The following is a 21,249-nucleotide window of genomic DNA, read 5'->3' on the forward strand; positions in this document are numbered from 1 at the left end:
ATTGCATACAACTAAGTCCTAAATTATGTAAGACATATTGCAAGTGTGATAGGAGTTTGGAAATGAGAAACATTGTTTTATAATCCATTTTACAAACACACAGAGGTGCCAGTTTACTCTCTAGCAATCCCTGGATTGCTATGAAAACTCTGGAGCCAAAGGATGAGTAAGACACAGTTTCAAAGAGTTGATGACTAGTGGGAAAGACAGACATGCATGTGGGGCATTGTAATGGCCCAGGATGAGGCTTTAACAGAGAAGTGAGTCTGATGGAATCCCAGAAGGGGCTCCTGATTTTGCTGGAAAGTTGGGGTGAGGATAGGGAAGGCTCCACAAACGATGATTCCTTCAGGTAGACTAGGAAGACAAGGGCATCCTAGACTAAGGTAACTACAAATGCCAGTGGGCAGAATTTGGAGAGAGCACAGGAATGATAAGAACTGCTAAGTCTCAGGTGGGAGAGCCAGAAGAGAGGCTTATTTTTTAGAGAGTTAGGGATGGCAGTGTGGATGTGAGATCAGAGGGTGGACCAGGCCTGAAGGTACAGGTGAGAGTAAAGGGAAGAGAGGGAGGGCTGGGGCAGGAATGCTAAACCTAATGGCTTTAGTTTTATCAGTGGAATGTGAGTCAGGGAACAGGAGAGGGCGTAGATGAAGGACAGTGCAGTTGGGGAAAACCTGCTGTAGGCGGTTTTGAGCTGGGAACTGGAAGATTCAGAGAGCAGGGTGGCAAGGGAAAGAGCTGGGAAGCATGTCTGTGAAATGATGGGAAGAAATGATTGGTTAGATCAGAAAATTCATACTGGGTAGTAGTAGGAAATAGCATTAATGATGGCACAGGTAACATCAGATTAGAGGGCTTGAAATCAAACCAGAGTAGTGTTTGAGTTATGTGTTGGAAATGGTCTTCAAGAAGGGCATTTTGGCAGGAATGAGATGCCTGGTTTGGGTCAGCTGTAGATTAAGGTCAATGAAGTCAGTCCTAAAATTGCTGAAGATATCAAAGTGTGAAATAACAAGGGGAATTGGAATGGACAGTGCATTAGTCAGGTTGGAGAACTTGTCCTGGCAAGACTCCCTTCTCAAAATGTCTCCAGGGAGCCCTCACAGGGTGTACACTGGCTTCTCTGACCCAGGCTCAACCTTGATCACAGATGACGAGACCAGGAATGGACACCAGATCTAAGAAGAATAGATTAGATTCTCGCAGCAATTCTAACCAAGCAACAGAAAAGTAATTTTCAAGATGGAAATTAGTCTTAAAGGAAGGTCATCATGGAGCAAGCGGTTGAGAGGGGTGGAGAGAAGGAAGGGGCACAATTAGGTAATTTAACAGAACAGGTATATGTACAGGAAAGGATGCAGTATAGTAGCTAAGAACTTGGACTCTGAAGTCTTATCGCCTGAGTTCAGGTGTCAGCTTCACCTGTGAACTGTCAGCTTCACAGTTTACTAGTTATGTGAATTTAGGCACGTTTCTTAACCTCTCAATGCCTCCATTTCCTCATCTATATCATGAAAATTAAAAATGTATTTCCTTACAAAGTTGTTTTGAGGATTATGTGAAATATGCATATAGGGTGATAGCAGAATGCTTAGAGCACAGAACACTCCATAAACATTAGCTGGCTATGAGGAGCATCCACAGGACTTGGTAACTAACTAGGGGATAAAGAAGAAGGAGGAAGCAAAGATATCTCTAGAAAGAGACAGAAAAATAGGGAACAAAACATCCATTTTTCAAGTGCAAAACCATCACCGGTGGCTACATTTGTGGGAGAAAGAAGCAAAGCACTCTCACCCCTTGGTGGCTCGTCCTCCATCTTGTTAAGCACAGTCGCCTTGAAGTTTTCTCCGCTTATCACTAAAAGATGACCCTCTTCACAGCCAACGTACAGGTCACTTGTTGGAGTCCAGCAGTGCATAGTCGGGTGAAGCGAAGTATATAGATCATCTTTAGGCTTCAGGGAAAGATTTAAACCTTATGTTAAGACAATAGTCATAGCTGAAGAGCCAGAGAAATACCCAGCAAAAAAACTTTCCAAGAAGAAACAAATGAGTATGAGCCTACACACATTAACTGGCCCTGCCCTCTGCCAAGAACTAAGTGAACTCCTTCCTGATCTATTTCTCTCTCTACGTTTTTAATTCACTAGGGAAAAAATTAGGTGTTTTTGCCAACATGTTCAGAATTCTAGGGTTGCGGGTTTTGGGGAAAGTCTTGAGTAATAACTTCTACACAGTACTTCTGTGGACTTTTTTGTATCTTGGATCTAAGAAAGTCATTGTCTAGCTAAAATCACCCCTTTTGAGGTAAATTTTTGTCAACAATTTCCCTCCTGATACTACAGGGCGCGTGAATATTATTTTCCTTGAGCAGCTATGGAGAGGTTGGTCTCCATCTTCTGCTTAGTTAGCTGTCATGGGAAATGAGAAGAGGACCTGATTCTGGCAGCCTCTCTAGTTTGGTTCATGAAACATCCTACCTGACTTTGATTCCATGGAAAACTCATAGAGAAATGCAGAAAATGTAGGGAATGTATACCTACAAGAAAAGCAGTCTTTCGGGACTAAAAATAATGAGCCAGGGGTCTAAGGCAAATTTTTCCTGCAAAGGACTAGGTAGAGAATATTTTAGGCTCTGTGGACCATATAGGTCTCTGTCACATATTCTTTTTGTTTTCCTTTTTTTTTTAAAATTGAAGTGCAGTCAGTTACAATGTGTCAATTTCTGGTATACAGCATAATGTCCCAGTCATGCATTTACATACATATATTCGTTTTCATATTCTTTTTCATTAAAGGTTATTACAAGATATTGAATATAGTTCCCTGTGCTATACAGAAGAAATTTGCTTTTTCTTTCTTTTTATAAAAACAATTTTTAAAATGTAAAATAATCCTTAGCTTGAAGCTATATAAAAGCAGGTGAGAGTTTGTTGATCTGTACCTTGGATAATAATATCTTGGTGTTATGCTCCCTGCAGCCTTAAACACTCTGTCCAGCTGGGGAGAGGCTGCTTCCCCTTTCTGTTGGCACAGAGCTGATCTCCTTCTAAGTCCAGGACTACCTGCTCCCCTTCTTGGACATCAAAATGACTGTGGCAGCTACTTTAGGCATATGCCTCCCACAGGACTAAGATTCTGAATTCAGGATACCGTAACACAGCATTCTTTCCTTTCCACTTAAACAAGTCAAACACACTACCTTACTGTTATTTATCTATTTATGTGTTTATTTCTTTATAACATAACATTTAGTACTATCTGAGTTTTTTATGCTCTATTATTTAGAATTGCATTAGCTATAACATAATGTCTTTGTTTTCTTTAGGCATCCTTACAGCCATAGGAACAGAAAGCATTTTTGATAAGCTAATGGCCAAATTAATAGAATTCTTAAATTCCTTGAGAGTTCAGTATTTCACTGTTTCATTCATTCCTTTATTAATTCATCTAACAAATATTTATTAGACCCATTACATAAGAGGCATGTTCTAAACACAGAGATATAGCAGTGAACAAAACAGACAAGAAAGAATCCTTGCCCTCATGGGGTTTACATCCTGGTAAGGGGAAACAGAGTAAAAATAAGTTAAGAAGTTAAATATATAGATAGATAAACAAGTTTTTACTGTCAAGCACAGGGAACTATATTCAAAATCTTGTAGTAACTTAAGGTGAAAAAGAATATGAAAACTAATATATATATATGTTTCTATGTGACTGAAGTATTGTGCTGTACACCAGAAATTGACACATTGTAAACTGACTATACTTCAACAAAAATATTTTAAAAATGTATAGAATGTTATGTGTTGAAAGCGCTGTGGGAGAAAAATAAAGCAGGGGAAGTTGAAATAGGTGTCACAGTTGGGAAATACAGTACATCTAAATAAATAGCCATTTTTTTCCATTCAAAAGTCTTTAATAAATGCAAGCTACCATTCTATTAAATACTCAGTTGTTTGAATAATATGTTATATACTGCTCTTTTAATTTAGGAAAGGTTTGTAGATTCAAGGTAAAGCAGGTGTGGTACTGCCAAAGTAACTACTCTACTGGATTCCCAATTGGTACAAATTTGTTGCATAATTGACATTTCCACAAACATTTACTGGGTGTTGGTTATATACCAGGCATCGTGCCAACTCCTAAGAGATCCCTCTTCTCAATAGGATAATCACCCACTAAGGGAAAAAGTAGTATCAACAAATATCAGAATCAGAAAACACAGTAGGTTATAGGAGAGGGGTACTTAAATGTTATGAGAGCATCTATAAGAAAGCAACTGGTTCTTCTTGGTGGAGTGAAGGAAGTGGAGAGAGAATTATCATTTGGGATGGAACTTGAAATATGATTAAGGTAGAAATCATACATAGGAGTACTCATCATGATAATTTTTTTTAAGGATAGATTGTTTTTAATTGTACAATTGGTCTATTTCATGCCCTCAAAGCCTTAGATTGTTAGAAAATAAGTACTTGAGTAACAATCTGGACATCCAGTGGGCCAAAACAAAGGGGCAAAACCACTCAAAAGGATTAAACCGCTGCTGATAAATGACATATTTGGGGTGTTTAACTGAGATTTAACTCATAGGAAAGAGTTACTCATTATATAATCACCATTATTTAGAAGTTCCCTGGATTGTCTTGATGACATCTAACCTGAGACCATAAATCACAAAAGACAGACTCTTACCTAGTACGACTATGGGCTCAAAAATCTTAAAACAAACAAACAAAAAAACCCCACCACGCATATCTGGTTCTCGTAACACAAGTGAATTTGTATGTATATCACAGAAGGAGAGGATTAAAAGTTGGATTTTTTTTTGCATTAGTATATTAATCTAGCATTGTGCGTGGCTGTACTTAAAGATAGGCTTGTCTTCCTATTACTTTCATCAATAAATATGTTTTATGCCATTTAATGTGATATTATGTGGTGCAAGCAGAACACTAATTTTCAATTCTGGAAATTGAGAATTTTAAAAGAAAATATGCCAGTAGTGATTAAAAGTATTTGTTGATAACACCACTTCCTTGTTCAGTTCTCTGGAATCAAACATGAAAAAATTCAAGTCTAACTTAATATTGTTTAGAAAATGTAAGCATCTGAATATGTTTCATAATACTTGAGTTTATAAAAGGAATTTCTATTTAGCAACTTCTATTCAAATTAAAAAAAAAGGCAGATGGAAAAAGAAAACTTGACACTTGAGATTAAATTCATTATCTTGGATCCAGTTTCTGCCTAGATAACATCTGCCTTTGATTTCCCCCATGCTACTACTGGATACTTTTTCTAATGCCCTAAATAAGTTGTGTAATGTGACACAGGCCTGTTTAAAGGTCTACCGTGTGCCTTTCTAGTGTTAGCCATAAGAAAGATAATGGAAGTATTTAATATTTGTAATTTTATAAAAGCTCACAGCTTGTCAATTTTTAAGACTCTTAAATAGGTCCAGTCATTACTGATTTCTTTGCCATTGGTACCTGGGCCACAAGAAATGTCATTCAAAGGAAGGAACAGAATCAAGACATTTGAGATCTATTTTTGGTTATGCTTTCACTTATTGTACACAAATTAATCAATGTTTCAGCAATTTTTCTCACTGTACTTATCTATAAGATGAAAAAGTAAATACTGGGAAATTTAATTTCTAATTAAATTTAAAGTATGTGCTTTACTAATACTCTGTGTATAATTTAGAGATGTCCAACTTCAACATTAAATTTGTTTTCAGAAAAAGGTTAAAATGCTCTGAGTTACAAAAGTCCTAGGAAATAAAGATGTCTGTTTCTTAAGGACATTTTAAAAAATGGTAACTCCACATATAAGTATTTAAAGAAAGCATTTCATAGCATGTTTCAAATGACAAGAACAACAGCACGAATTTTAAATGTCTTATGTAGGACCCATCAGGTTGGTGCAAAGGGTTAATGATGAAGGCTCCCACAGAAATTTATTGCACAGGTGCACGCTTGAGCGCACAAACACACACACACACACACACACACACACACACACACAGATTTGATACAGTTGAATATATGGGTTCCTTGGCATCAAATATTAAGCATAGAAACATTCTTTGAAGTTGCAAACCTCTATGGCTGATCTGTTTGTTTTTACTTTGCTGCCCCACTGTGGCTGAGTGTGGCTTCCAAGGAATTAATCATTTTCTGCAATTTAAAGAAGTGAATTAACTGCCATCCTTTAGAAGAAATACTAAGAGCATACAACCTTTTCTCTTCCTTGCCAGAGATTTTTAAGTTAATTATCACATGGAATTATTTTAAATATCTATAGCGTAATTCTCTGCAGTGGTCAAAAACATTTGGGAACCTGTACTTCCTTTCTCCTTGGCTTGGAGCTTTCACACAAGTATTAGCATAATGTGGGCTCAGAGGCTCAGGAGAATCAAGCCTCTTACTGTCATCCCAAAGGCCCTGCGTGTGCTGCCCTCTGCTCCCTGCCTCCCTCTTGACCATCACTGCACCTCACTCCCTCTCATTCACTTAGCCCAGGCAACCCGAATCTTTTCTCAGCTCCTCAAACACTCTGAGCTCTTGTCTTCCCTCAGGGCCTTTGCACATGCAGTTCCCTCTGCCTGAACACTCTTAACCCTGCTCCCTGTCCTTTAGAATCATCCTCCCAGAGGCCGTCCTTGACCAGCAGGTGTTAATCCCTTCCTCACCTCTACCCCCCACTCCCACTTATCCTGTTACAATTACTGTCACATTTTGCGATGATTTACTGTATCTCTTTACTTTTGGTGTTGGTGTTATTGCTGTCTCCCCAATAGAATGTAAGCTCCAAGAGGTAGGATTATGCCTGGTTGGTTACCATGTGACCCTGTTGCCTAAAACAGTGCCTACTGCATACAGGGAGCTTGATATGTGCCTGTTGAATGAAAAAAAAATGAGTGTATAACTGTTGGCAAACTCCCTTTTGAAACGGTTTTCCATGGCATATTCTCTCCTGGATTTGCTCCTCCTTCTGTGACTGTTCCTCTTCAGGCTCCTGTTCCTCCTTCTGTCTCTTGGCAGACACTTTCCTCTCTGGCTCTCTTCTCTAACACTCTTTCTCTCCTTTTTCTCACCACCCCGCCCCTGTCCTGCACCCAGTGCTCCCATGAACCTCTCTGTGTGAACAACTCTGACTTCTGTGTCTCCAGCCCTGCCTTCTCCCCCCTGACACTAGGTCCATGTGGCCACCTTGCATCTCCACCTGGATGCCGTCCCAGCACTCCACAGTCAGTATGTCCAAAACTGAAATCACATTTGGGCCCCTGATTCAGTTAGCACTGCCACCATCTAGCCACTCGAACCCCAAACTCCAGAGTCGTCATCTCTCGTGGCCTCCAGGGTGAGTCTCCCTATCCTGCATGTCTCATGGGATGGTCATGAAAGCAAATAGGCAAACAAGGCGAAGGGCAGGTCATTACCCTGAAAGTTTCTGCCTCTTCACCTACTAGCCCGGCGATGGCCGACACTGGGAGCACAGGTCCGTAGATAGGATCCTTGGGCAATGACTGGGGAAAAATTACATCCGTTTCATTAAAGAATGACCCATCTTCCACAGGCAGTTTTACTGACCTGTGGAAAAAAAGAGACATGAGAATAATTAGATTAACAGAAACTAGTCACAGATGTAACTGCAGCATATCGGTGGCAAGCAAAGTGGGAGGTGTCATAATTCATTAAAAAAAAAAACTAACAAAAAACAGATAAAAGCCAAATAGTAGATGTAAATATATATATCATAAAAGGATAAGTAATACACAGTTACAAATTAAGTACATAGGGATTTTTCACATTTTTTGAAGTTAATATCTAAAGCAGGAATTGTAGATTTGAAGGCTGACAGGGGTCAGGCAGGTGATGTGTGGCCAGGTGGGATTGTGGCAAATGGGAAAGTGTTTTCCCTCCTGTGAGACAACAGAAAAAATATAAAAAATAAACACTGGTCTCTGTCCTGAAACAGAGCTCCTGAAACCCTTGCAAATTCCTAAGTGACAAGAGCATTAGGAGCCTCTTTTGTTCTATTGAGGCGACTCTGGGTGGGCTCCTGGATGACTCCTGAATGGGTGCTGGTCACCAGAAAGATCAAGGCACGACTAGGAGCTTAGAAGTTTCAGCCACAACTCCCAACCTCCAGAGAGCGCAGTGGGGCTAGAAATGGAGCCAATAATTGATCATGTGACATGAGGAAGTCTCCATAAAATCCCAATGGTAGGGATTTTGTACAGCTTCCAGGTTGGTGAACATATACATTGGGACAGTGATGCACCCCAACTCCATGGGACAGAAGTTCCTTCATTCAAGAACCTCTAAGACCTTGCCATAAGTATCTCTTCATCTGGCTGCTCATATGTATCTTTTATCACATTCTTTAATAAACTGGTAAATGTAAGTGTTTCCCTGAGTTCTGTGAGTTGCTCTTGCAAATTAATGCAACCCAAGGAGGGGATCTGAAACCTCCCATCTACAGCTGGTTGGTCAGATGTACAGGTAACAGCCTGGATGCTGGCTGCAACTAGCATCTGAAGAGGAGGGGGGAAGACAGTCTTGCAGGACTGAACCCTTAGTCTGTGGAATCTGATTCTATCTCTGGGTAGATAGTGTCAGAATTGAGTTAAAAGGTAGGACATCTAGCTGTTATTGTGGAGAATTGCTTGGTGTGAGGAAAAAGATCTACCACAAATGTCAGTAGTAAAGAAGACTCACTGCAGTGTAGGGGAGAAAGGGGTATAGCTCAAGTGGTAGAGTGTGTGCTTAGCATGCAGAAGGTCCTGGGTTCAATCCCTGGTACTGCCTCTAAAAATAAATAAACCTAATTACCTCCCTGCCCCTACCCCTCTGCCAAAATAAAAACAAATAAGTAATACAATAATAAAATATTAAAAAATAGAAGACTCACTGGGAAGAAAAATACAGGAGAGGAGAATTAGTTTTTTCCCTATATAGAAAAAAAGTCTGAGTTTTCTCCCTGTACATGCCTCCTAAAGCTGGCAGGCATCAGTTAGTTCCAGCCAGGAGGGTTTGTTAGCTTGTGAGAATTTTGGTTCCAAAATTTCACAAGAATATCATAATCTGGATATTTATAAGAAATTTCTCAAATTTTAAATATTGGCAAGTGGTTCAAATTTTAAAATACATGGACCAAAATAAACACATACGTAGGTTGTTTTCGGCTACCTTTACAACCTCTAGTATTAAGAATTCATTTTCAGTTGTGGTATAGTTATACAATGGAATATTACTCAGCCATAAAAAATAATAAAATAATGCCATTTGCAGCAACATGGATGGACCTGGAGATTGTCATTCTAAGTGAAGTAAGCAAGAAAGAGAAAGAAAAATGTCATATGATATCACTTACATGTGGAATCTAAAAAAAAAAAAGACAAATGAACTTATTTACAAAACAGAAACAGACTCACAGACATAGGAAAGAAACTTATGGTTACCGGGGGGAAGAGGGTGGGAAGGGATAAATTGGGAATCCAAGATTTACAGATACTAAGTAATATATATAAAATAAATAAATAATAAGTTCATATTATATAGCACAGGGAACTATATTTAATATCTTACAGTAACTTATGGTGAAAAACAATATGAAAATGAATGTATGTATGTATGTATGAATGTATGTATGTATGACTGAGGCATTATGCTGTACACCAGAAATTGACACAACATTGTAAACTGACTATACTCCAATAAAAAGATATATACCAAAAAAAAAAAAAAAGAATTCACTTTCAAATTTACCATATATTTACTTTTAAACCATAAAATGGCTACAAAAATTAGTTTGGAGAATTCATGGCTTTATGCATTAAATCCAAAACATCTTTGGTTATGTTTTATGAATGATGAATAATTTTGAAAAATGATCATGTAAAAACAGTACTTACTCCTCAAATATAAGGCTTAATTAAGTGTTTTCAAATCCTGCTTGTTTTCTGAACCAGAACAATCCACTTACTTTGCTTCCCACTTCACTTGCTTACAGAAAAATCACAACTCAAAATTCAGAACTAGAGAAGAATATTGAAGGGAAGCAAAATAAGAGAAAGATGTGATAAATTACTTGCCTGTCCTGGGAATGATCTGATAGAGACATTATCCACTTTATGAAAAAGGACAGTATTGTCAATTCTGCCTAGAGACAGATCTGGCTATTCAATGGGTTCTTACAAAAATGAAATTGAGACATAAAGAATATTGAGAAGAAAAAAGTGCCTCTCTTACAGTTCTCTACTTCGATAACTTTATTTACTAGTGTTACATTTCTCTTAAGAAGGCAATTTTTCAAAAACTGCAATTTCAAGGATATGCATGTTCAACGTCTCCTTAGTCTTTGACTTTGAGAATGGTCAGCTCAGGGGCACCTTGGGTCTTTGAATTCTTTTCAACAAAGGTACCATTATCATCAGCTATCACCAGGACACTGATCGTAGAATTTCTCTTTGACTCAGTTCTATTTAAACAGGTAATTCTCATGATTTCAGTACATGCAACTACCCTTTTGTTTCTAGATAATGTGGCCGAAAGTATAATCTACACACTTCTCCTATCTAAAAATGTCTTATTTTTGAGATTCCAGTTGGGCATCAAAAAATAGGAGCAAAAAAGTCATAGCATGATGTTTTTTAAAATATACAATAGGCATGTTTAGAAATAGTCAGAGCAAATAAAATTTTGGAAAATTAAACTATGTTAGAAAAAGCTTGATATTTAAAAGAGACTCAGCGGGAAGTCAAGTTACAGAGAATCCTTTCAAAACACAACCACTCCAAGAAAGATCCATGTATAAAGCCACTTAATTCATCAAATTGATCCAATCACATTACATGAATGCAAACAAAGATGCCCACTTTATTGTGTTGAAATGATGCCTCTTACTTTGCTTTGAGATAATGCTCCTGGTTACTTCTTTCAATGGTCCACACAGTCAATGCACTTGGACTTGACAAGCACAGCTGGTGCCAGTTCATGGGGTTAAAAGTCATCTGGTTCACATCTGTCCCAGGTTGTGACTTTTTGCACAAAATGACACCCAATTCCCAGTTCCTTAAACGAAAATTGAATTTGGTGAAAATAATTAATTTGAATTTCATAACTTGAGACTATTTACCTCTACTTGAAAATGATTTACATAAATTGATAATTTATATCATTAATTAATCTATGATCTTAATACCAAATTTATAAATAATTATGCTTATCATTATGCTGTATCCTTCTAGGAAAGCAAAATAACTATTTTAAAATACTAGTCATATGCTACTAAGGTTGTTTTATCTTCCTTATTAAATTTGGATTTGACCCATTCAAATGTGGAAAATGGAATAAATCATCACATTTGCTGAAAAATAAGTGTAGGTATCTAAATGTCTAAGTACTACACATGAGTACTCCACATAAATCTAGGTATGCTGTACACATAGATGCCAACTGATCAGTCACTGAGTTTTTAAAATTATGGTTCTAGTATCGTAAAAATGGAATAATTCATTTACCCATTTGAGAGAATATCCTGAATGCCTACAGTGAAAAAGGTCTTTTGCTAGATGAAATGAACAGGAAAAAATTAATGTGAGCTGTCCCCTCACACAAGGAGCCAGCGCTCCATTCAGGGTTGTGATTAGGAAACTGGAACTAAGATGTCAAGCTTGCCTTGTCTATTGGCTCCCTCCTGCTCCCACCTCCATCCAACCCTGACAAAGGTCCTGTCACTCAATCATTCTCTTGCTGGTATTGTCAGTTCCCTGGATATTTTGACTTTCTGCTTCAGAGGCCTGGGAAAACCCATCAACCCTGTGTGGATATGACTGAAAGCCTGGGCTGCTGAGACATAGGAATAAAGACCACAGGACTATGGTGTCAGTGATGCTATAAATTTGTGGTTACCACTCCCCTGGACCCTCAATACAACCTCCACTCCTGCTATGTCTTTCTGGTTGGTTCTCTCTCCTGTTCTGTAAGGTGGTCATTTTTAATACTTTCCATTATTCTGAAACCTCTAACCCTTCACCTCCTTCTTACTGTTAGTAAATGGCCTTGATTTCCATGAAGAAAATAGAGGCCATCAGCTGAGAATTTCTCCAAATTTCTGCTATCAGGTGAAACAAGCTGCCAGGATCTGTATCATTCTTTCCTTCTCTTCTGTTACAATGTTAGGCATATCCTTCCTCCTACCTAAGGCCAATTTCATCACCTGTGCTATGGATCCTACAGGTCCTGATTTCTTAGGATTGTTAGTTTACCCATTATTCCTTCTCTTCTGCATCTTCAGACTCTCCCTTTCTCCTGACTCCTTCCTGTCAACACTCAAATTAAGTGCTTGTCTATACTATAAAAAAAAAAGGCCTCCCTCAATCTCAGCCTTCCATGTCTCTCTCTCCTCCCCTTGGAGCCTAACTTCTTGAGTGAGTTGTTTTAAATCACTGTCTCCTCTTCCTCAATCCTGCCCTCTCCTCATTCTGGGATATCTGTATCCCATCACCACCATTCAACTGACACTGTTCTCTTCAAGATCCACTGATATCCACCTGCATCCTAAATCCAACAGGCACTTCTCAGTCCTTGTCTAATTTTACTTCTGCAGGATTGGACCCTGCTCACCACAGTGACCTTTGGACTCTCTGAAACACGCCGTACCTCTCAGTCTCACACTGATTCTGGGAACTTGATCGGCTATCCTAGTGGAACCGGTGGTGGTACAACTGTGTAGGCTTTGACTAACTTCATGAGCACACACTGCCTGTGCCTCACTTCATGCCTGCCCCACATGCCCAGGGCCTCCTGTAGGCCCTGTGTTGCAATAAATCTGAAAGTGTGGCAGGCTGAATACCCTGTGCAGGGAACCTCTGATGGACAGGGTAACAGGAGTTGGTAGGTAAGTTCCCACCTCTTCCTCTCGCCTTCCCACCCCACTGTCTGTCACTGCCCGAGGACTGTCCATGTTCACAGTCGTCATACAGCCTCTCATAAGCCCACCTGCAAGACACAGCAGCCAAGTGGTGCCCAGCAAGTTAATGCGTGCTCACGTTGGTTCTCCTCCTTCCCCCGCCTCCCTCCACTTTTCCAGCTCACCTCCTTCCTGGGACTTCACTCCCTTCTAAAGAAGTGGCTTATGAGCTTTTGCCTCAGGCTCTGCTTTCTTTGGAAATCAGGCTGAGGCATATTCTGGAACCCTCCATGCCCAGTGTCCCATCTCGCTCCATGACTACTCCTTCTGAGTGTCCTATGAGGTTCCTCCTTCTCTTTCAGTCCCTTTTATTGGTGTTCCTCTAGGTTCTGCCTGAGGTTCCTGTATAGGTGCTTTTATCCACTTTTAGCACTTTGATTACCAATCTAATTTAACAACTTCCAGATGTCAGTCTCCACCCCTCTCTCCTGAGCTCTGGTCCTGATTATCTGGGGCATAGGCAAATTGTGTCTCTCAACATCAATTCTCCATTTCTCCCTCCAACTAACAGAACCCCTGGTTTTCAGCCAGGCACATGGTCACCCACAGTGAGGACCATATTTCCAGACTCCCTTGTAGCTTGATATGGCTTGTGATTAAGCTGGACAGTGGAAACTAAGTGGCAGTGATGTCTGCAACTCCCAGGCTATGCATTCCAACAAAGGTTTGTGCCCTTCCCATACTGGCTCCCCAAAAATGCACAGCTGGTGCTGCACTTTAGAATAGAGATGAGGGCATCTCCTAGGAGTCGTAGGACAACGAGATAGGAGAATTAGGCCCTGGACACTGGGGAACCACCAGACCAGCTGTGGGCTGCTCACACCCAGACTGCTGCACTTGAGAGAAAGAAACTTCTGTCTTGTTTAAGCCACTTCTAGGGTGATTTGGGTTTTTGTGACAGCAAATGAACCTAAATCCTAACATACATCAATTGCTGACTAAACATCTCCATCTATTTATTTCAGGCACCCTCAACTCAGCTTGTCCCAACTCATCTTCTCCCATTGCCTCGTCCAACCTCCCTCCAGCTGTGACCTCCTATCTTCCTGAAGAGTACCGTAATGTTCCCAAGTTGCCCAAGTCACAACTCTGGGTATAACCCCCAACTGCCCCTCTCCCTCAGCACCACACCCAACATTTAGTCATTCACCAGGTCCCATGGTGCTGCCTCCCAAATATCTCTACTTTTCTCCTTCCCTACACCCATACCCTAGTCCATGCCACAGTCGTCTCTCCTCTGGACCACCACACCCTCCAAAGCAATGTTCATGTCTTATTTCCCTCCAATATCCTTCTGTGATATGACTAGAAGGAGTCTCTTTATGTGCAGATCTGATCAAGTCACATCCCTGCTTTAAACGCTTAATAGAATCCCATCCGTCAGCTTTAGGATAAAGGATGTGCTCACTAGCATGGCTTGTACATAGGGCAAGTATCCTTCTGTATTAATTATTAATAACATCTCCCTTTCACTCTCACAAGTATCCTGATTTGGATGATAAAATACACAGTCATTTATTTACAAGGCTTCTCATGAGCTTGCCTCAGACTGTCCCTCCAGGCTTGCCTCTCAGGGCTGACCTCTTGTTCTCATCATTATGATCTTTTAATTAAATCTTTAATCTGCCATGTTTTCTCTGACCTCATGGCCTTTGCACATGCCTTTCTTCTGCTTGAAATCCCCTTTCTTCTCCTCTTCACAAGGCTGATTCCTACTCATCCTTTCAGTATTGCTATGGGTTGAGCGGTGTCCTACAAAATTCACAGGTTGATGTCTTCCCCCTCAGTATCTCAGAATATGACTATTTGGAAGGAGGGTCTTTACTAAGTCAAATGATGTCATTTAGTATGGCCCCACTCCAGTGTGACTAGTATCCTTATTTTAAAAAGGGGAAATTAGGAAACAGATACACATACAAAGAGAACATCATGTGAACAAGACGACAGTTATTCACAAGCCAAGGAGAGATCTGGAACAGATTCTCCCTCACAACCCTCAGAAGGAACCAACTCTGCTGACACCTTGATTTCAGACACCTGGCCCCCAGAACAGTGAGACAATAAATTTCTGTGTTTTAACCACTCTGTTTATGGTATTTTATTAATGGCAGCCCTAGCAAACTAACAGAGCCATCAACAAGTGAGCGAGCAAATTATGATATATTTATACCATGGAATAGAAAGGAATAAACTATTGAAATACAGAAGCATGAAAAAATTTTTCTTTCTTTCTTTCAGTGGAGGTACTGGGGATTGAACCCAGGACCTCCTGCATGCTAAGAATGCACTCTACCACTGAGCTATACCCACCACTCCACTGCCATGAGAGAATTTCAAACTAACTGTGCTGCATGAAAAAAGCCAGACCACAGAAGAGTATATAAAGCACATGCAATTCTAGCAAACACAAACTAACCCAGAGTAAGGGAAAATACCTCAGTGGTTGCCTGTGGGTGAGGGGCAGGGCAGTGATGATGTAAGGGTACGTGTGGCAAGAGCCAATCAGGAAGGATCTGAAGGAGCACAGGAAACTTTTGGGGACGATGGGTATATTCATTGTGCTGATTATGGTGATGGTTTCATGGTGTATAACACATAAATCAAAACATCAGAGTGTATGTGTGTGTATGTACATATATGTGCAATTTATTATATGTCAATTATACCTCAATAAAACTATTTTTTAAAGAGAAATTGCATAAACTAAATGTGACTCTCTGAATCTAGATTACCTTTTTCTATGAGAAATGCTGGTATATAAAGAGCATCCTCAATCATTCCTGGAACATCCTGTATTTCCTTATAATAAGATACATTTCCCCCGAAGGAGTTTATATCATGGATGGAGTAGTTGAGTGCAGCTTTGAAGCTGGCCACATGAAGTGACCCAGCAAAGACCACAGATGTGTCTTTTTCACAAGTATTACCTATACTGGTGTCAAATGGGGTATTAATGTTCTACCCTCTGAACATACAATTGTTCTAATGTCTCTAAAAAAATTACTTCAAACTGAGCTCTAACATAGAAACCATCTTAATTTCAACATTAGTAGAAAGTATGAAAATAACTCAAAGATATCAATTATTTTAAGAAAAGATGAAACTTTATGTATTTATCCATGTATTCTTTACCTGACAAAGGAAATATTGTGACATATTAATTAAAAGAAAAAGACAGTAATTAATCTTTTAGTTTTTCCTCTGCCAGTTTTCTGCCTAAAAGTAGCAACTATATTAAACCTTATGATTAGGACTCTTATTCCTTCCATTTTCCCTTGTATATCACCTTTGATGAAATCCAGAAGGACAAGATTAAAATGTGACTCAGTGAAAGGAATTCTGCAGGAGCCTGCAACTTACCAGAGGGCCAGTTCAAATTCTGGGAGGGAGGAGTAACTAGCCAAGTAGGTGCCACAGTAACTGAACGAAAGTAAAGTGTAGTCCAGAAGAACATCGCCTAAAATATAAAATCCATTACAAGGATTTCATCATCATGTTCAGATTAATGATAGTCTTATAGTTCAATTTCTCTTATCTAATAATTTTCTGTAATTCAAAAGCATTTAGCTCCTGGAATAAGAGACATGTTGGCTGATTTCTAAACTATGACCAGAAAACTAAAAGCAAGGTTAAGATCTGTTTTTAAAATATTTTAGAGCCAATTAAGACCATGAGGTCACTGATTCTACACTTCAATGCAGAACTGAGCACACTGCATCATGTATGTCTCCAAATGGCTTGAAATGATCCAAGAACCATTAGATGTTCCATAAATATGAAACATGGTAATTAGAAAAGTTATTCAAACAACGTGAAACACTCTGAAAAGTTGTAATAATCCTAGCTTACTTCCATATCTCTGTACCTTAGACATATCTCAGCTTAGTATCTTCCAGTTCTTGGAAAGACTATAAAAAGTTCTATTCTCATCTGTACCTACAGTTGAAGAAATGAAACATGACTTTAAACGTCTTAGCAACAGTATGTTTAGAATATGTATTGAGGATGCTAAAACAGGAACGTGTCTGCTTCTGCCTCCTTGTATGAGGCTCTGGTTTTCCCTCTTTTATCTGCTGTTTTGCAGTGTGGTCCATAGATCCAAGTTTTGCCTTCTCCTTTGTCTGTTTTTTTTATTTTCATGGTTTTGTATCAATTTTTACTCCCACCTTCAACAAAAAAGAATGCTATCAATTTCACTGTACTCTGCCTAGCAATTATGAGCTTTAAAAAATTTACCTTGATAAGCAGAAAAATCTCATCTTGGTTTAAATGACACTTTTTAAAAAGAATATTGACATGGAACATTTTTTGATGTTTTTGGTCATTGGTAGTTTTGTTTTTTGGGCAAGTTCCTTTTCCATTGTTCTAATGGGATGTCTACCCTTTTTCTTATTGTCTCGTAATCATTCTGAAAATATTTGACCATATTTGTTCCAAAATATTTTCCTGTTTATTATTTGCCTTTTAACTTTTCATAATGTTTATAAGGCTTAAATTTGTATGTAATCAAACATACTAATCTTACTATTTTTAATTTTTTCCTTTGAAAAGTTCTTCCTCATCCTCAAATCTTTTCAATTTTCTACCACATTTTTCTTCTACTTTTCAATGGGTTTTTCTATATTGGCTATTTTTGTTGGATATATGTTTTGATGTACAGTACGACATGAGTAGCTAACTTGATACTTTTGTCCAAATACTTTTCTTAACACCATTGGTGAATAATCCATATCATCTATTTTCTATGTGGGGAGGGGAGTGCCTTTCATCAAATACTTCGCTCTATATATCTAGAGTCTGTCTTCAGCCTTCAGCTCTTCCACTGATCAGGTGATCCCTGCACCAATACCATACTCTAAATTACTAGAGCACCATGATGCTAAGAGGCCCTCTGCCTTGTCATCAATCTCTTTCAAATTATTTCCATCTCTACTTTTTGTTCTGAAAGAACATTCATTTCATTTAAGTTCTCCTGGCTCTCTAAAACATAAACCTGTGAATAATATCAGAAATGCATTTATAATTACCAGAATTTCCATGCAAGAATATGTCTCTATATGTTTAAATATTTTATATCAGTGATTTTTGTAGTTTTCTTCATCACAGTCAATCAAAGTTCTTCTTTGGAGTATTCCTGAATATTTAAATCTTCTAATTGCATGGGCATTTATTTTGAAACCAGCATCTTACAGAGCATTCTTGTATCAGTCATAGTAGACTATTGTATTTCCCATTATCTTCTTTCCTACAGCTATAATTTTTCTCAGTTTCATATTTTGTTGCATTGGCTAGAACTTTCAGGTTGATATTTAATACTAGTGTAACATCAGGTATCCTTAATGACTTTGTCTTAGTTTTATTGTGAATGCCTTTAGAGTTTCATTATTCAATATGAATGTTGGCTATTGGTTTGAATTAACTATCAATTGCTTGGACAGGGCTACAGCCAAATAATCAAGTCAGGGAAATTTTAAAGATGTAGAGTGGTTTTAGTCCATATACAGGTATACCTTGGAGACATCATGGGTTTGGTTCCAGACCACCACAATAAAGCAAATACCACAATAAAGCAAATATCACAATAAAGCTAGTGACTTAAATTTTTTTTTGGTCTCCCAGTGCATATACAAGTTATATTTACACTATACTATAGTCTATTAAATGTGCAATAGCATTATGTCTTTAAAATGTACATCTCTTAATTAAACATATTTTATTACAAAAAAATGCTAAGCATCATCTGAGCCTTTAGAGAGTCATAATGTTTTTTGCTGGTGGAGGGTCTTGCCTCAGTGTTAATAGATGCTGACAGATTAGGGTGGTGTTGCTGAATGTTGGGGTGCCTGTGGCAACTTATTAAAATAAGACAAAAGGAAGTTTTCCACATCCTTTGATTCTCTTTCATGAATGATTTCTCTATAACATGCGATGCTGTTTGATAGCATTTTACCCATGGTAGAACTTCTTTAAAAATTGGAGTTAATCATCCTTTCACATCCTGCCACTGCTTTATCAACTAAGTTTATGTAATATTCTAAATCCTTTGTTGTCATTTCAACAAGGTCACAGCATCTTCACCAGGAATAGATTTGATTTCAAGAAACCTGTTTCTCTGCTCATCCGTAAGACAATTCCGTATTTGTTCAAGTTTTACAATGGGATCACAGCAATTCAATCACACACTCAGGCGCCACTTCTAATTCTAGTTCTCTTGCTATTTCCACTACATCTGCAATTACTTCCTCCCCTGAAGTCCTGACCTCCTCAAAGCCATCCATCAGGGTTGGAATCAACTTCTTTCAAATGCCTGTTAATATTGATATTTTGACCTCTTTCAAGTGAATCACGAATGTTCTTAATGGCATGTAGAATGGTGAATTTTTCCAGGTTTTCAATTTACTTTGCCCAGATCTATCAGAAAAATCAACATGTATTTCTTGAATAATGAAACTTGAAAGTAGAAATTACTCCTTGGTCTATGGGCTGCAGAAGGGATGTTGTGTTAGCAGAACATGAAAATAACACTAATCTTGTTCATCTCCATCAGAGCTTTTCAGTGACCAGGGACACTGTCAATGAGCAGTCATATATTGAAAGGAATCTTTTTTTCTGAGCAGTAGGTCTCAATAGCGGGCTTAAAATATTCAATAAACCATATTGTCAACAGATGTGCTGTCATCCAGGATTTGTTGTCCCATTTATGGAGCACAGGTGGAGTATAGTATAATATACTTTTATATATAATGTAGTAAAATTCTTCAGGGCCCTAGAATTTTTTGAATAGTAAATGAGCACTGGCTCCAATTTTTAACCACCAGCTGCATTATCCCCAAACTAGAGAGTCAGCCTGTCTTGTGCCTGTCCTTTGAAGCTCTGAAGCCAGGCATTGACTTTTCTTCTCTAGCTACAAAAGTCCTATATGGCATCTTCCTCCAATACAAGGTTATTTCATCTACATTGGAAATCTGTTGTTTAGTATAGTAACCTTCATTCATTATCTTAGCAGGATCTTCTGGATAACTTGCTACACCTTCTACATCTGCACTTGCTGCTTCACCTTACATTTTTATGTTATGGAGATAATTTCTTGCCTTAAACCTCATGAAACAGCCTCTGCTAGCTTCCAACTTTTCTTCTGCAGTTTCTTCACCTCCCTCAGCCTTCACAGAACTGAAGAGTTATGGTTAGGTTTTGGCTTAAGGGAATGTTGTGGCTGGTTTGATCTTCTATCCAGACCACTCAAATTTCTTCCATATTAGCAATACAGCTGTTTCACTTTCATATCATCTGTATGTTCACTAGAGTAGCACTCAGAATTTCCTTCAAGAACTTTTCCTTTACATTCACAACTTGGCTAACTGGTGCAAGAGGCCTAGCCTGTGGCCTGTCTTGGCCTTTGGCCTATCTCAGCTTTTGACATGCCTTCTTCACTAAGCTTAATCATTTCTAGCTTTTGATTTAAAGGGTGAGAGATGTGACTTTTCTTTTGACTTGAACACTTAGAGGCCACTGTAGGGTTATTAATGGGCCTAATCTCAATACTGTTGTGTCTCAGGGGATAGGGAGGCCTGAGGAGAGGGAGAGAAACAGGGGAATGGCTGTTTGGTATAATAATCAGAACATACACAACACTTAGAGATTAAGTTTGCCATCGTATATGAGTGTAGTTCGCGGCACCTCAAAACAATTACAACAATAACATCAAAGATCACTTATCACAACAAATATAATAGTAATGGGAAGTTTGAAAATTTGCAGGAATTACTAAATGTGACACAGAGACCTGAAGTGAGCAAATACTATTGTAAAAAAGGTGCCAATAGACTTGCTCAATGCAGGGTTCCACAAACCTTCAATTTGTAAAAATGCAGTATCTATGAAGCACAGTAAAGCAAAGCACAATAAAAGGATATATGCCTGTAGACAGTTCCCAGTGTATGAATGGGTTGTTTTAATCTGATGAGAACACAGGTAGATTTCCCCACAAATAAAATGTTAAATTACAGTGAAGTTCCCAGGCTTGACCCAAACACTTCTTTGATCCAAAGACCTAAGACCAACCTCAAGCCCTCCTGAGCTCTCTGTGATGTGTTAAATGAGGGAATGGTTTTATGGAGGCTCCAACAGAAACAGCCCAGTGTGGGTCAGTTGTATGTATGAATGAGTCACTAATAACTTAAATGGTAGGAAACACAGATTGACATATTGTGTATATGACAATGACTGACATTGTATATACAACATATGTCATATATAT

At 38.6% G+C, this 21,249-nt stretch overlaps 1 protein-coding gene across 8 annotated transcripts in view; it reads right to left on the bottom strand.

Annotated features, from left to right (window-relative positions):
- CFAP43 (cilia and flagella associated protein 43) overlaps positions 1–21,249 on the bottom strand; it is a 90,070-nt gene that overhangs the window by 65,529 nt on the left and 3,292 nt on the right. For all 8 annotated transcript variants that reach the window (XM_072971830.1, XM_072971831.1, XM_072971829.1 and 5 more), the window contains 4 exons: positions 16,353–16,449; positions 10,925–11,092; positions 7,456–7,606; positions 1,801–1,960 (listed from right to left, as the gene is read on the bottom strand). In XM_072971830.1, coding sequence (XP_072827931.1) covers positions 1,801–1,960; positions 7,456–7,606; positions 10,925–11,092; positions 16,353–16,449 — 576 coding nt within the window. The remainder of the gene's footprint in view (positions 1–1,800; positions 1,961–7,455; positions 7,607–10,924; positions 11,093–16,352; positions 16,450–21,249) is intronic.

The sequence above is a fragment of the Vicugna pacos genome, chromosome 11 (genome assembly GCF_048564905.1).
Source record: "Vicugna pacos chromosome 11, VicPac4, whole genome shotgun sequence".
Lineage (NCBI taxonomy): Eukaryota > Metazoa > Chordata > Mammalia > Artiodactyla > Camelidae > Vicugna > Vicugna pacos.